The sequence below is a fragment of the Mobula birostris genome, chromosome 13 (genome assembly GCF_030028105.1).
Source record: "Mobula birostris isolate sMobBir1 chromosome 13, sMobBir1.hap1, whole genome shotgun sequence".
NCBI lineage: Eukaryota > Metazoa > Chordata > Chondrichthyes > Myliobatiformes > Myliobatidae > Mobula > Mobula birostris.
The window spans coordinates 626,951-643,987 of record NC_092382.1 but is presented as its reverse complement, the minus strand read 5'-3'; the positions used below and the strand labels follow the sequence as shown (position 1 = coordinate 643,987).

Here is a 17,037-nt window from a genome sequence, read left to right as displayed (position 1 = left end):
CGATGGTTGCCTCTCTGACTGGAGGCCTGTGACTAGTGGTTTGCCACAGGAATCGGTGCTGGATCTGTTGTTGTTTGTCATCTAGATCAGTAATCTGGATGATAGTGTGGTTAACTGGATCAGCAGATTTCTAGGTGACACTAAGAATGGGGGTGTAGTGGACAGTGAGGAAGGGTATAATGGCTTGCAGTGTGATCTGGACCAGCTGGAGAAATGCAAAATGGAATTTAATGGAGACAAGTGCGAGGTGTTGCATTTTGATAGGACCTGGGTCTTACACAGTGAACGGTTGGGCACTGAGGGGTGCTGTAGAAGGAAGGGATCTGGGAATACATGTCCATAATTCACTGAAAGTGGTGACAGAGTTAAATAGGGACGGAAAGAAAGATTTTGGCATATTGGCCTTCATGAACCAAAGTACTGAGTGCAGGAGATGGATGTTATGTTCACAGTGCACAAGACATTGGTGAGGCCTAATTTGGAGTGTTGTGTGCAGTTTTATCACCTACCTACAGGAAAGATGTAAAAGAGGTTGAAAGAGTTCAGAGAAAATTCACAAGGATGTTGCCAGGCCTGGAGGACTTGGGTTATAAGGAAAGATTGAACAGGTCAGGACTTTATTCCTTGGAATGTAGAAGATCGAGGGGAGATTTGATGGAGCTGTGCCAAAATTATGAGGGTTATAGATGGGGTAAATGCAAGCTGGCTTTTTCCACTGAGATGGTGTGGGACTACAACCAGAGGTCATGGGTTAAGGGTGAAAGGTGAAACATGAAGGGGAACATGAGGGGAAAATTTTTCACACAGATGGTCATCCAGGTGTGGAATGAGCAGACAGCCCAACTGGTGCATGCGAGCTCAATTTCAACATGTAAGAGGTTTGTATAGGTACCTGGATGGTAGGGGTACAGGGGTAGACAGTTTAAATAGTTCAACATAAACTAGATGGGCCAAAGGGCCTGTTTCTGTGTTGTACTTTTCTATGACTCTGTGATAAGAACATGAAATAATACTAATACTTATTTAATTCATTTTAACAGCTGTGCAGACCAACCATTCATCTGGGCAGAAGATGTTTTTATGGCTTTAAAACTGTGGCACTTTAAACTGACAGTAGATAAAAGAAAATCCCAGCTGTACGTCAACAAAGGGAGGAACCCATTCATCTGCTCAGACAGTGGGAATGGATTCAGTCGGTCATCTCAACTGAAGGTACATCAGCAAGTTCACACTGGGACAAGGCCATTCACCTGTTCTGCGTGTGAGAAGGGATTCAGTCAGTCTTTCCACCTGTGGACACACCAGTCAGTTCACATCGAGCAGAGGCTGGTCATCTGCTGAATTTGTGGGGAATATTTCACTCGGTTATCTGACCGAATGGCTCACCAGCGAGTTCACACCGGGGAGCGGCCGTTCACCTGCTCAGACTGTGGGAAGGGATTCGCTCTGTCATCTGCACTGAAGGTACATCAGAGAGTTCACACCGGGGATCGGCTGTTCACCTGCTCAGACTGTGGGAAGGGGTTCACTAAATCATGTAAACTGAAGGTACATCAGCGAGTTCACACTGGAGAGAGGCCGTTTACCTGCTCAGACTGTGGGAAGGGATTTACTGTGTCATCTCAGTTACTGAGACACCAGTCAGTTCACACCGGGGAGTGGCCATTCACCTGCTCAGACTGTGGGAAGGGATACACTTGCTCATTTAATCTGAAGGTACATCAGCGAGTTCACACTGGGGAGAGGCCGTTCACCTGCTCAGTCTGTGGGAAGGGATTCAAACTGTTCGCTCACCTACTGACACATCAGTGAGTTCACACCAGGGAGAGACCATTCACCTGCTCAGACTGTGGGAAGGGATTCACTCAGTCATATCGACTGAAGGTACATCAGCGAGTTCACACTGGGGTGAGGCCGTTCACCTGCTCAGACTGCGGGGAGGGTTTCACAAAGTCATCTGCTGTACTGAGACACCAGTCAGTTCATACTGGGGTGAGGCCATTCACCTGCACAGTGTGTGGGAAGGGATTCACTAAATCATCTGCTGTACTGAGACACCAGTCAGTTCACACTGGGGAGAGGCCATTCACCTGCTCAGTGTGTGGGAAGGGATTCGTAGAGTCATCTCAACTGAAGATACATCAGCGAGTTCACACCGGGGAGAGGCCGTTCACCTGCTCAGTCTGTGGGAAGGGATTCACTCGGTCATCTCATCTACTGAAACACCAGTCACTTCACACCAGGGAGTGACCATTCACTTGTTCAGTCTGTGGGAAGGGTTTCAATTGGTCATTTCACCTGCTGACACACAGGGAAATAGCCGTTCACCTGCTCTGTCCGTGGGAAGGGATTCATTACGTCATCTCAACTGAAGGAACATCAGCGAGTCCACACTGGGAAGGGGCTGATCACCTGCTCAGACTGTGGGAAGAAATTCTCTCAGCCAAATCAACCAATTGGGCATCACTGAGTTCACACCGGGGAGAGGCCGTTCACCTACTGTGAATGTGGTGAAGGATTTCTGGTGGACATGGACTGTGCCTTTAAATGAGAGAGAGAGAGAGAGAGAAACTGTCTACAGTACTGCTGCCTGCTTCTTGGTTGCCATGGTGAGAGGGAGGCGGAGTTATGTGATGGACAGTTCGATGTTCACAGTTGCTTGGTTGCCATAGTGAGAGAGAGGCGGGGTTATGTGATGGACAGTTAAATGTTCACAGTTGCTTGGTTGCCATGGTGAGAGAGAGGCAGAGTTATGTGATGGACAGTTCGCTGTTTACAGTTGCTCCTTGGTTGCCATGGTGAGAGAGAGGCGGAGTTATGTGATGGACAGTTCGATGTTCACAGTTGCTTCTTGGTTGCCATGGTGAGAGAGAGGCGGAGTTATGTGATGGACAGTTCGATGTTCACAGTTGCTTCTTGGTTGCCATGGTGAGAGAGAGGCGGAGTTATGTGATGGACAGTTCGATGTTCACAGTTGCTTCTTGGTTGCCATGGTGAGAGAGAGGCGGAGTTATGTGATGGACAGTTCGATGTTCACAGTTGCTTCGTAGCGTGTTTATTTAAGCAAGGTCAGATGACTCTCCCAGAGACACACAGTGGGACACCGGTTACGGCGACCGGTCAGTGAAAGGAGGCCAGTGACAGAGGAGTCACTGGGTGGAACTTCCGAGTGCCCACAAGCGTGGGTTGAGGATCCATCAGGGTAATTGATCAGTGGCTGTCACGGTGTGTGTAAGGACTGACCCTGTGGAGGCTACCGGTGTGTCTACCCTCGCCTGGGTGGTAGCTCACCCTCGAAGACGGTCCCCTTAGTGATAAGCTGCGTTTGGCTAACTCGAGAGTGGATTTGGAGCCTGACGATGGAAGATCAACGGTACCTGTTTACTCGTTCTTCTCCTAGTGTGGTTTTCACCTTGGATTACAAATACCTTCCTCACACACACCAATTCCGTGGATTGAACTGAACTTCCTTACATTTCCATCGTAAGACTTTAACTCTTGCCACCCGAGCTTTAACGAGTTTGGGAATTGTATTTACACACATATAGATGTGTAACACTGCTGACTTTTGATTTACCTGGTTTAAATTACTATATTAAGTAGTTACTAATAAACAGTGGTTTATAATATCAAAACCAGACTCAAGGTGTGCTCTATTGCAGCTGGTTCATTTAAACTGTTGCTTTTATGTAACATAATTGGGGCCTGCGTCCGGGATATGAAGAAATTGGTTGGGGGCTGAATTGATTGATTAATGATCGATCTGATTGGGGAAATCTCCTTTGATTTGTTTGAGTGGAAGATCAGCAGCAATGGAGGTTGATGGGTTTCTGACAAAGCCAACCCCTGAAGCATTGGATGGCGCAAAGAGGGTTGTGCTGTTGGAAATTGCTCACAAGTTAAAACTTCAGGTGAGCACTAAAATGAGGAAGGCTCAGGTACAGACATTAATAGCGGAGTATTATGTATCGAAAGAAGTGTTTGACGGAGATGTGACAGTGGAGTGTTATGTATCTGAGGAAGTGTTTGACGGAGATGTGTTGGAAATGTTTGCTGAAAGTAAACCTACTGTGGCTGAGCTGCAGCTCCCGTTAGAAAAATTAAAAAGGGAGGCTGAGGATAAGCAAAGACAGCATGAGTTACGACTAAAACAGTCCGAGGCTGAGGAAGCGGACAAACAGAGGGAAGAGGCAGAAAGACAGAGGTGGTTCGAGGTGGAGGGATGGCCACGAGGAGGTTCAGTGCCAGATCCTGGTGACAAGTTTAGTGCCAGTCGAGAAGTTAAGTTGGCACCTCCATTTGATGAAACAGAAGTTGATAAGTCCTTCTTGCAGTTTGAAAAAGTGGCTCAGAATCGAAGGTGGCCGAAAGACAGCTGGGCTGTTATGTTACAAAGTGTAATTCAGCAGAAAGCCCAGCAAGGGTAGTCTGCCCTAACACTTGAAGAGGCAGCTGATTATGACTCAGTGAAAGAGGCTGTGCTCAAGCCTTATGAGTTGGTTCTGGAGGCTTACAGACAAAAGTTTAGAGATTTGAGGAAATCTGGGAACCAAACGTATGTGGAATTTGCCAGTGAGAAGTTTGTGTACTTCAGTCGTTGGTGTACCTCCGATGGGGTAAATGGGGATGTTCACAACTTGAAAGAGTTGGTTTTGATCGAAGAATTTAAAAGGTGCGACCCTGATGAGATGAAGACGTACCTGGATGAAAAGGATGTTGCCATTTTGCAGGAGGCTGCTAGATTAGCAGATGAGCTTGTTTTGACCCACAAGGTTAAGTTTACCTCGGGTGAGAGCTTCCAAGAGAGTAGCTGGGATGACCAGGGTAAACTAGAAGTGGAAGCTGGGACTAGTGATGAAAGCCTGGAAGAGGAGGCAGTCCCAGTTGCCTGGGTTCAGGTTATTGAAGCATCTGTAAATCTGCAGGATGCTGAGCATTGTGTTGAAGCTCAGTTAAAACCTGAAATGTCTGATTTGGTTGGAAAGGAATTCAGTCCTTTTGTGAAGTCTGGATTGGTTTCAGGACCTTTGACCTTGCTGAGGGAACAGTAGTTTGATGAGAAAGTGCATGTTAGTCTGCTAAATCATGTTTTTGGAATTTGAAAATAAACAAGTTGTTTCCCATGATAGGGGAGTCTAGTACGAGAGGGCATGGCTTAAGGATTGAAGGGCGCCCTTTCAGAACAGAAATGCGAAGAAATTGTTTTAGTCAGAGGGTGGTGAATCTATGGAATTTGTTGCCACGGGCAGCAGTGGAGGCCAAGTCATTGGGTGTATTTAAGGCAGAGATTGATAGGTATCTGAGTAGCCAGGGCATCAAAGGTTATGGTGAGAAGGCAGGGGAGTGGGACTAAATAGGAGAAAATGGATCAGCTCGTGATAAAATGGCGGAGCAGACTCGATGGGCCGAATGGCCCACTTCTGCTCCTTTGTCTTATGGTCTTATGGTCTAAGTTTGTGGTTTTGAGAGACAGGGCTTGGAGACTTCTCAAAACAAAGTGGAGTGTTATTTTGACCAGGGGAGACCATCTGCGGATGTTGTCATGGGAACATATGGAATAAAAGGTCTTGGGGAATGGAACAAATGATTTGTTTGAAATTTGGGTTGAGTATCGATCCAGGGTATTGATAAGTGACTCTCACAAGCAGGCACACAGTGGCAGCGGGTGGAAGCCGTTGCAGAGAAGGGGAGAGGAAGGTTTGAAACAAAGAACCGAGTGACAAGGCATCACTGTTTGGACTCTCCCAACAGCCCACAAGGGTGAGTTTGGTTATTGATTCCAGTGAATACGAATGTGTGATTGTCACATACTTTGATCCACTGGAGTGGGTGTTTCTGGTTAGGGGACACATTTGTGAATACCACTTCTGTTTTACCCTTTCCTGGGTGTGGTAGTTCAGTGGAAGACGGTACCCCTGTGGCAAATCACTGTTGGAGTTACTTCGTATGTCGTGGAACTGGACAAGTGGCTATCATGTTGTGTGACTGGGGCAAGCCTGTGGAATCTACCTGTGTGTGTTACCCTTGCCTGGGTGGTAGTTCCCCCTGAACACGCTACCCTGTGATAAGCTATCTTTTGGTGATAATCCATACATGGATTCTGGTTGAGTGTCCTGCGGTCACCACTTTGGGATTACCTGTAGCTGAATTCGGTGTGGTATTGTGGTAACCACTCGTGTCAAAAGGATATTCTGTGAAGATCACTGTAGGAGATACTTCGTGTGTGGATCTGGGAATGACAGAGATAAAACCTGCGGCTATTTTTATCCTGTTTATCATCGAGGAAAACAATGTAATTGCCTTCTCTCGACATTCACCTTTGGGTTACAAAGGTAGGGCTGTCAGTACCATTGACCTCTGTCTCGGGACTGCCGCAGGTGAAGTTTCACCGAAGCCTCACTTGAAGTATGTGTCTGATATGAAGAAGGAGCTGCAAAGGGCTTATGAGTTGGCTGGGGAGGCAGCTGCCAAGAAGAATCGGAGAAATAAGAAGAGGTGTGACCAGAAAGTGAAGTTCTCCCAACTCCTGCCGGCAGACCGAGTCCTCGTAAGGAATTTGGGATTTCCTGGGAAGCACAGGTTGGCTGATCGCTGGTCGGGCACACCCTATCTGGTGGAGAGTCAGTTGCCCGACTTACCGTTTTCCAAGTGCAGCCCGAGGATGGGAAGGGGCCGGTCAAGATTCTCCATCGGAATCATCTGTCGCCCCTGGGGTGAGATGTACAGGTGGAATGGGAGCCCCAGGTGCCGGCTACAACCAGTACTGGGACTCTGCGTCCACGTGGGATGGAGGAAGAGCCCACACCGGGAGAGACGGGCCCGCTCAGAGGGGGATGATGACTCGGACAACTGGTACATGTGGCTGTTCGCTGAGGCCCCCGTGATTGAGGGGGAGGCTCCTGGCCCTTCCCCCACTGGGTTAGGCGGGGTAAGGGTGGCTACTGATGGGCCGTCAGGGGTACCACAGGGCGTTGGAGAGGATGATGTGGGGCCCGAGTGAGAGATAGAGGGTTCCGAGGTGCAGAGGGGTTTGGGTGACCGCTCGCAGGAGGGTTCGCCTCATCGTTTCCATGAGTCTCCTGTAATGTCGGAGGTGGAGGAGTTCGAGGAGGGAGTACACAGATCACACAGAAGTAAGGACCCCCCACATAGGTTGGCCTTGATACACCCAGGGAACAGGGTGTGATCTCCACTGTTTCGGGGAGTTATGTCACTGCTCTCTGCACTTGGGTTGGGCTCTGTGTTTTGCAGGAAGGGTTGGCAAATTATCTGAGTGTCATGAGGACATGACTGAATTCTGTGGGGGGAGAATGTAGGCTCTCATTACCATTAACTGTGGTGTTAGCTGTTCAGGCTAACAGAATGGCTTCTCTGTAATGTTACTTAATGCTGTCATGGGTTTCTGTAGCCGAAATATTTGAGTTAGATTATTTAGATTATGAGGACACTCAATCCTCGTTTATTGTCATTTAGAAATGAATGCATTAAGAAATGATACAATGTTCCTCTAGAGTGATATCACAAAAAAAAACAGGACAAACAAAAGACTAACACTGGCAAGACCACATAATTATAACATATAGTTACAGCAGTGCAAAGCAATACCATAATTTGATAAAGAGCAGACCATGGGCACGGTAAAAAAAAGTCTCAAAGTTCCGATCAACACCGGATAGCAGGCGGCAAAAGGGAGAAACTCTCCCTGCCGTAAACTTCCTGGTGCCGACAACAGCCGATGCATTGGAAGCAACCGACCACAGCCGACTCTGAGTCCGTCCGAAAACTTCGAGACTCTGACCAGTTCCTCCGATACAGCCTCTCCGAGCACCATCCTCTGCCGAGCGCTTCAACCCCACCCCGGCCACCGAGCAACAAGCAAAGCTGAGGATTCCGGGCCTTCTCCTCCGGAGATTCTGGATCACACAGTAGCAGCGGTAGTGAAGAAGGCATTTCAGAAGTTTCTCCAGATGTTCCTCCGTGCTCTCACGTCTGTCTCCATCAAATCAGGATTGTGCACGGCACCCGACTTGACAGATTACAGGTATCACCACCGGAGTGGCTGCTGCACGCTGCGTCACGCCGCCATCTTCTCCTCCTCCTGCCGATACGGGTGGAACTAATCACTGGAGAATTGTTATGCTATCTTGTATGTCTGAGCTGAGCGGGAGTTCGCCATCTTTTTCAGGAGGCGAGCGAGGAGGCCGGACGTGTGAGGAGCGGACAGCGGTTCCAGGGTGACGGATACTGGAAGTCGGCGGTTCGGACGGTGGCCGAGGGCTCGGAGGGTCGTTGTGGTTGGAACCGGAGGTGTGAGCTCCAACGTATTAAAACATTATGTGCACAGACTGATAAACTTACTGCTTTGGTCCCTTTAGGTTATGTGTTTCTACTAACCCATCACTAAGAAATAACAAGTTGTAATTACTTACTCACCTCTGGTGTATTGTCTGATATTTGTGTTGGGAGCGTTACACCGTATTTACACCGAAGTATTGCACTAGTGGCAGGGCGACGGCTGTTCACCCTAGACGAATGGGGGTAAATTGGGGCACAGACATTACACAAACATCTCTCATCAATTAACCTGAGGATTGAACTGAACTTCCTTACATAACATTGCTAACTTTTGATTTGCCTGGTTTAAGTTACTATATTAAGTAGTTACTAATAAATAGTGGTTTTTAACATTAAAAACAGACTCCAGGTGTGCTCTATTGCTGCTGGTTCATTTAACCTGTCACGGGGTACGTAACAAGCCTCTCCTTCTCTAATGTCAGGATGAATTTGATCATATCAAGATCACTTGCCCTGAAGGGTTCTTTGAACTTAAGTGACCTAATTAATTCATTACAGCACCCAATCCAGAATAGCTGATCCCCACGAGGGCTCAACCATGAGCTGCTCTAAAAAAGCATCTTGTTGGTATTCTAGGAATTCTTCCTCTTGAGACCAATACCATCCTAATTTTCCTAATCACCTGCATGATAATCCCCCATGTAACATTGCCCTTTTGGCATGCATTTTCTATCTCCCATTGTAATTTGTGGAAAACATACTACTGTTTGGAGGTCTCTATACAATTCCCATCAGGGATTTTTTTTTACATTTGCTGTTCCTTAATCCGCCCACAGAGATTCTACACCTTCCAACCCTATGCCACGTCTTTCAAATGATCTTATTTAGTATTTTACCAACAGAGCCACACAACCCCACTACCAGCTTGTTCTTTCAAGAAACATGTAAGTATCTGGGAAACAAGAAGACCTGCAGATGCTAGAAATCTAGAGAAATACACACAAAGTGCTGGAGGAGCTCAGTATGTCAGGCAGCATCTATGGATGGGAATCAACATTTCGGGCCAAGACGCTTCATCGGGACTCTTGATACCCACGTATTTGGAATATCAACAAGCAAAGACAATAGAAAGTTGTGTGAAATAGGGAAAACCTTTGACAAAATTTAGTCAAGGCTTAAAAAAAACCTGCCAAACAGAGCTCAATTGTTAACAAATACAACAAAGGCAATAAACACTTTCATCAATACCGACATTGACTTTTTTAATGAAAATATTTCAATCAGTAAAATTTACAAAGATAAATAAGAACTGAAATGACAACTTTAGAAAAGACTATTTACACTCAAACCCACTTAGATTAACACTACCTTGGACAGATGGAGGAAGAGAAATAACACACTTGGAAAAAAAAAATCACACAACAGTCAGATAAAACTTCGGAGTATATATTTTCACGAAAACTGAACCGGACTCAACAGTCTGTGTGTATATATGCAATTGTGATAAGAAATACAGACCAGAAACTTAAATGAGAGGCTAACTCAGAAAAATAAATCATCACTATGGAAGAAAATATTAACCAGTGGAATGAGTATGACCCTCCATGGGAGACATCCCAACGATCTGAGCAGACAAGATGGTGACAAGGAAGCATCGAGCACCTGACTGAGAGTTGGAGATCTCTTCCCAGAAACAGAGGGGTTCCTTGCAGAAATACAGGACAAGGTGGTTAAGAAAAATAAGAAAAAAATCAAAACTACGTGCAAATGTTGTACAATACAAACAAACAAGGCAATAAATGCGGGGAATATCGAGAGAAATCAGACACAATCCAACACATTCCAGGATCCTGCAGCAGTTGAACTCAATTTGATTACAATCAAGTGGCAAATATCATTCACCAGAATCTTGCTTTAAAATACAAACTTATGAATGACCTTCATCACTTCATTAAGGCAAAATATATTTGAGCCTGATCCAGTTTTAGAGTCAAAATCTCACAAAGTATATGATAATCAATACATTATTTCAGATAGTATAATCCATAATAACCATCCGGATATAATATTACAGGATAAACAAGCAGGAACAACTCCCTCAATAGATATAACCATTCCCACCACACACATGTACCTCGACCAGTGGAGCACCTCACACCGGGATCTTTTTTTTAAAATTACTTTATTAACAATTTTCAATTTTACAAAGACAAAATGTATTGAAGATAAAACAATACCAAGGAAATACAGTACCAGGTGGAGCACGGACAAAACAAATCGAAAACAGAAAACAAAAAGGCTGCCAGACAATTTACAAGATTACTTAAATAAACTTTCAGAAAAAGAGTGGACACAATAGTAACATCACGGTTTCTCTGCAGCAGAAATGTTTAGGTTATGACTGGAGATAACAGGGCTTTGGAGTGCGGGGCTATCCAGTGACAGAAATGTTCTCTCTTGTGAGTCTGGAAGGGAGATTTTCGTGGTCTTTTGCTGGGGAGAGATGAGAAGATGCAAATGGAGAGAGTGGGCTCTTTTTCTTTTTTTTTTGTTTTCTTTACCAACCCTATAGTCAAAGTCAGAATTATAAAGCTCAATCGTTTAATCACATATTGTGTACTGTTTGTTATTTCAGGGTACTGATTTGTAACAGGGGAGACATCGCACAGCATCCACCCAAACGAGATTTCTTAAGCTTGGCTGGGCTGGGGGGCTATCACCCCCTATATTAAGCTGCTAGCTGAAGCGATAGTTACATTCGGCAAGATGACTGAGTGAATCGCTTCCACATTCACAGCAGGTGAACAGCCTCTCCCCAGTGTGAACCTGGTAGTGTGTCATAAGGATAGATAACTGAATGAATCCATTCCCACATTCACAGCAGGTGAACGGCCTCTCCCCAGTGTGAACTCAATGATGCAAATTTGGTTGATTTGGCTGAGAGAATCTCTTCCCAAAGTCTGAGCAGCTGATCAGCCTCTAACCGGGGTGAACTCGCTGGTGTCTCTGCAGCAGAGATGACTGAATGAATCCCTTCCCACAGTCTGAGCAGGTGAATGGCCTCTCCCCGGTGTGAACTCGCTGATGTACCTTCAGTTTAGATGAGCAAGTGAATCCCTTCCCACAGACTGAGCAGTTGAATGGCCACTCCCCAGTGTGAACTGACTGGTGTCCCAGTAGCTGAGATGACAAAGTGAATCCCTTCCCACAGTCTGAGCAGGTGAACGGCCTCTCTCCAGTGTGAATTCGGTGATGTACCTTCAGTTGGGATGACTGATTGAATCCCTTCCCACAGTCTGAGCAGGTGAATGGCCACTTCCCAGTATGAAATGACTGGTGAGCCATTAGGTCAGATGATCGAGTGAATTCTTCCCCACAAATTCAGCAGCTGACCAGCCTCCGCCCAGTGTGAACTGACTGGTGTGTCCACAGGTGGAAAGACCGATTGATCCCTTCTCACATACGCAACAGGTGAATGGCCTCGTCCAGTGTGAACTTGCTAATGTACCTTCAGTTCAGAAGACCAGCTGAATCCATTCCCTCTGTCTGATCAGGTGAATGGGTTCCCCCCTGTGTAAAATGATGGGAATGCCAGTCGGTCTGATGATCGAGAGAATTCCTCCCCACAGTCTGAGCAGGAAGGATGATCGAGTGAATCCCTTGCTCCACTTCTTAAATATCTGGACAGAGACAGCAAAACTGGTGTGTTGTGTTCGAGATTCCAGTAGACAAATTCCTTGTCATTTTTAACCTGTAAAAAAAAAGATTTACAAAATCTATCAAACGGTGTTGGACAGCCTTTCAGATGAGGTCACTTGAATTGTCAACGTGTGATCTGGCATCACACTGTTACAGTGAAGTTCAACACAAGTTGGCGAGAGAAATCATCTTCTAACAGGGCACAGTGCTTGTATCTGGAATGACCATCAAACTCTCTGATGCTCTTTCTGTCTCTATAAGAATGGGGCATTTCTGCCATCTCCAGTCTGTGACCTGGCACAGTCTGACTCTCTCCATTGGTATTATTCCCTGTTCCCACTGAGCTGCATGGGTTCATGGCCCCACAGTAACTGAAACACTCACACACAAATAGCCAGCAGTGCATTCCACGCACCCACCACTCTCTGTGTAAAAAACTTGCCCCTGACATCCCCTCGGTATCTATTAACAAACACCTTAAAACTATGCCCCCTCGTGTTAGCCATTTCAGCCCTGGGAATAAACCTCTGGCTATCCACATGATCAATGCCCTCATCATCTTATACACCAAAAAAGGCTCCAAACATAAACAAGAAATTATACATTGCTTTGAGGATTTGGTAGAAGTATACTAAATTTTGAGGGTATAGATAGAGTAAATGAGAGCAGATTTTTCCACTGAGGTTGGGTGGGATAACAACCAGAGGTCATAGGTAAGTGGGGAAGGATAAAATTTATTGGAAACATTTGGAAAAGTTCTTTACTGAAATGGTCGTGAGAGTATGGAATGCAGAAGTGGTGAATATCAGCTCAGTTTCACCATTTAAAAGAAGTTTGTTTGGGAGCCTGGGTGGTGGGGGTATGGAGGGCGATGGTCCCAGTGCAGGTAGTTTCATTAGACAGATTAAATGTTTCTTTCACTGTTGACTAGATGGGCCAAATATCCTGTTTTCTTACTGAACTTCTCAATGTTTCCATCACAGATAAGATGGCTAAACTTGTTTGGAAGGGAAAAGTTGGGAGTGACAACGGAGTAGCAATGGCTGGAGCTTCTGGGAGCAATTCGGGAGCTGAGTGATCGATACATCCCAAAGAAGAGGAAGCATTGGAAAGGCAGGAGGACACAACTGTGGATGAAATGAGAAGCCAAAGCCAAGATAAAAGCCAAGGAGAGGGCAAACAAAAAAGCAAAAAATATGGGAAGCTTTTAGAAACCAACAGAAAATGACTAAAAAAAAGTTGGATGACCTCGGGGGTGGAATTATGATATTGTAGTCATTTAACAGTCTTGGTTGCACCCAACAGTCTGAGACATTTAGAGGAACAAAATATCTGGGGCCTCAATATCTCTTGAAAACCAAGGTTCCCTGCACCAGTAACCTTTCAACTTTTATTTTGCAGGCACGTACAATCTCTGCACCATCAAAACTTCACTTCTGAAGGCCTCCCACTTACCAAGTACTCCTTTGCCAGAAAACGCCTGTCCCAAGCCACACTTGTCAGATCCTTTCTGAAACCATTAAAATTGACCTCTCTCCAAGTTAGAATCTCAACCCATGGTCCAGACCACTATTTTTCCAAATTTACTTTGAATCTCATGGCATTATGATCACCAATTGCAGTCACCAGCCCTGGATCATTTCCTAACAGCTTCTACATCAGGAATTCTACGAACTGATTAAGGGCACATTTGACAAACTCAACCCCATCTCGTCCTTTTACAGTATGAGATTCCCAGTCAATATATGGAAAGTTACTGAATCAACCTTTGTTTCTTGGCATGGTCTGCGATCTCTCTGCAGATTTGTTCCTCTAAATCCCTCAGACTGTTGGGTGCAACCAAGTCCCAGTAATGGCTACAATATCATAATTCCCTGTCCTGAGCTCATCTGGCTTTCCTACGATGCTTCTTGCATTGTGATATACACAGCTCAGCACATTCATCGCCCCATGCTCAACCATTTGATTGCTGACTCTATCTGAGGTCTGAACAACATCTGACTGGTGTCAAGAAAACAAACTCTCCCTCATTGTCACAAAAACAAAGGAGTTGATTGTGGACGACAGGAGGAATGGAGACAGGCTAACCCCTATTGACATCAATGGATCTGGGACTGAGAGGGTGAACAGCTTTAAGTTCCTCGGCATAAACATCGCCGAGGATCTCACATGGTCTGTACATACCGGCTGTGTTGTGAAAAAAGCACACCAGCACCTCTTTCACCTCAGATGGCTGAAGAAGTTTGGGATGGGCCATAAATCCTAAGAACTTTCTACAGGGACAAAATTGAGAGCATCCTGACAGGCTGCATCACTGCCTGGTATGGGAACTGTACTTCCCTTAATCGCAGGAACCTGCAGAGAGTGGTGTGGACAGCCCAGCACATCTGTAGATGTGAACTTCCCACTATTCAGGACATTTACAGAGACAGGAGTGTAAAAAGGGCCCAAAGGATATTGGGGACCCAAATCACCACAACCACAAACTGTTCCTGCTGCTCCCATCCAGGAAACGGTACCACAGCAAAAGGACCAACAGGCTCCGGGACATCATCTTCCACCAGGCCATCAGACTGATTAATTCATGCTGATACAATTGCATTTCTATGTTATATTGACTGTCCTGTGTACAAACTATTTATTATAAATGACTATAAATTACACATTGCACATTTAGACGGGGACATAATGTAAATATTTCTACTCCTCATGTATATGAAGGATGTATGTAATAAAGTCAATTCACCCTCCCCACTATCTGTTCTGTCATTCTGGCTCCCATTCCCCCTACAACTTATTTGAACCACATCACCCTCTCCCCACACTAGCACTAGCGAGCCTCACCACTGGGATATTAGTCCCCTCTCACCCCTTTGACTTTCCTCTGTCAGTGATCCCCCCGACAGTGTCTAAAGTGGGTCCACCTGTTGTTGTGCGGGACGGACACAAGATTACTCTGCGATGGCCATTTCACCTCATTCCCCTTCCCGACTCTCACCCAGTTTCCCGTGTCCCGCACCTGGGGTGTACCTCACCTCTCCTCATCTCACATGGGGGCAGAACAAAGGTGATTTTCTCAACAGCTGATGTCAAAGATTTTGTTCCCTCGGAGGGAAATGGAAATAAATCAGAAACCGGACATTTACTTTGGGATTTGTTCCGCTTTGACGGAGAGAGGGACGCCAGGTTGATTCAGCGGGGTAACGCCCTCTCAGCTGGTCCGCCTCTACTATTGGTTGTAACCAGTGATTGACATCGCTTCGCACCAATGGGAATAGCGCAGCGCCTGAATCCTCTCTTGACAGCGGTGGGGGAGGGGCTGGTCACGCGATTCGTAGCCCAGCCGTTAAACCGACAAAGCTCGAGCTCTCCAGCGCGCGGGTGACGTAAGACACGGCGCACGTGAGGGCAGATCTCGGTCTGGGGAGCCCATGTGTGACGTCAGGCGCGTGCGTGCACCTGTGTGACGTCACCTGTGGGGGAGCGCTCGTATTTAAAAACACCTGAATGGACGTTTCTGATGATTTCGGTGGGACAACAACATTAATCACGGGTTTCATCACTGAATCCAGTGTTGTGAGATGTAAAGTCCCCTGTTATGTGTCCGGCTGTGCCGTGTTGTTGGTGGAGTGGGCAGCCTGGTGTTTGTCTCGATTCGGGTCACAACACCAGAATTGCCAGCGGGGTCCACACACAGTGTATTAGTCAACAGAAAACCTCTCGTCCCTGCAGTCTCTGTCTCCTGGTAAACTCAACACCCTGACAATGTGGACCATAGACACCCCTTCCTCTCAGAGTCAGGGGATCACTCAGACAGCTGATCACTGAGAGGAATTATATTTATTGGTCATTGAAGTTCACCCAGATTCGTGTGGATGGATTTGATGTGGAGTTCGGGGTGTCACAGTGAAAGGGCCGGACGGCCGAACTCTCTCCGTTGTCCAAACATCCTTCCAGGTGAGGCGACACTTCACCTGTGAATCTTCCGGGGTCGCCCGTTGTGTCCGCTGCTCCCGATGCGGCCGCCTCGACACTGGTGACACCAGACCCTCCGCAGTTGTGCGGGGTCGGGTTGTGTTTTTTGGGGGGGGGTCGATGTTATTGTTCCCTTTTGTGCGGGAGGGGTGGGTTTTGGGGGTTGATGATCGGGATGCCGTTCTTTTTGATGTAGGGGTGGGGTGGGAGTTTGATTTTTCTCTCTGAACGACTTTCATGTTCTTTCTTTGTTTCATGGCTCTCTGGAGAAGAAAAGAAACTCCAGAGTTTTTTACGGATACCTGCTTGATAATAAATTAACCTTTGAACTATCCGCTCCTAGCAGGACTTCCCGGTGTCCAAACATTTTCATTCCCATTCCGATTCCCATTCCCGTTCCGACGTGTCAACCCATCGCCTCCTCTTGTGCTAAGATGAAGCCACCTCAGGGTCCAGGATCAGGACCTTATATTCCGTCTGGGTACCCCCCGCCCCCCAACCCGATGGCATGAATATCGATTTCTCCTTCCGGTGAACAAATCTCTCCCTCACCCCTCCCTCCCACTCCCTCTCTTCCTCTCTGACTTTCCACGTCCTCTCACCTGCTGATCACTTCTCTCTGGGTCCACTGCTCCATCCCTTTCTCCTATTCTCCACTCTCCTCTCCTATTAGATTCTATTTTCTTCAGCTTTTCAGCTTTCCCACCTACCTGGCTTCACCTATCACCTTCCAGCGAGACATTTCCTCATCCGGACCGATTTTATTCAGGTATTTCCGTCATTTCATCTCAGTCCTGAAGGAGGGTTCAACTGGAAACGTCGACTGTTGACTCTTTTCGATAAATGCTGCCCGGCCTGCTCAGTTCCGCCAGCATTTTGTTTGTGTTGCTTTGGATTTCCAGCATCTGCAGACTTTAAACACGAGGAATTCTGCAGATGCTGGAAATTCAAGCAACACACACCAAAGTTGCTGGTGAACGCAGCAGGCCGGGCAGCATCTCTAGGAAGAGGTGCAGTCGACGTCCTGACGAAGGGTTTCGGCCTGGAACGTTGACTGTACCTCTTCCT

General features: G+C 46.5%; 1 protein-coding gene across 1 annotated transcript in view; it reads left to right on the top strand.

Moving 5' to 3' along the window:
- The first annotated feature begins 1,085 nt into the window (after positions 1–1,085).
- LOC140208185 (uncharacterized) overlaps positions 1,086–17,037 on the top strand; it is a 63,832-nt gene continuing 47,880 nt past the window's right edge. Inside the window, 1 exon segment of the mRNA XM_072276674.1 lies at positions 1,086–2,228. Coding sequence (XP_072132775.1) covers positions 1,378–2,228 — 851 coding nt within the window. The 5' untranslated portion in view covers positions 1,086–1,377.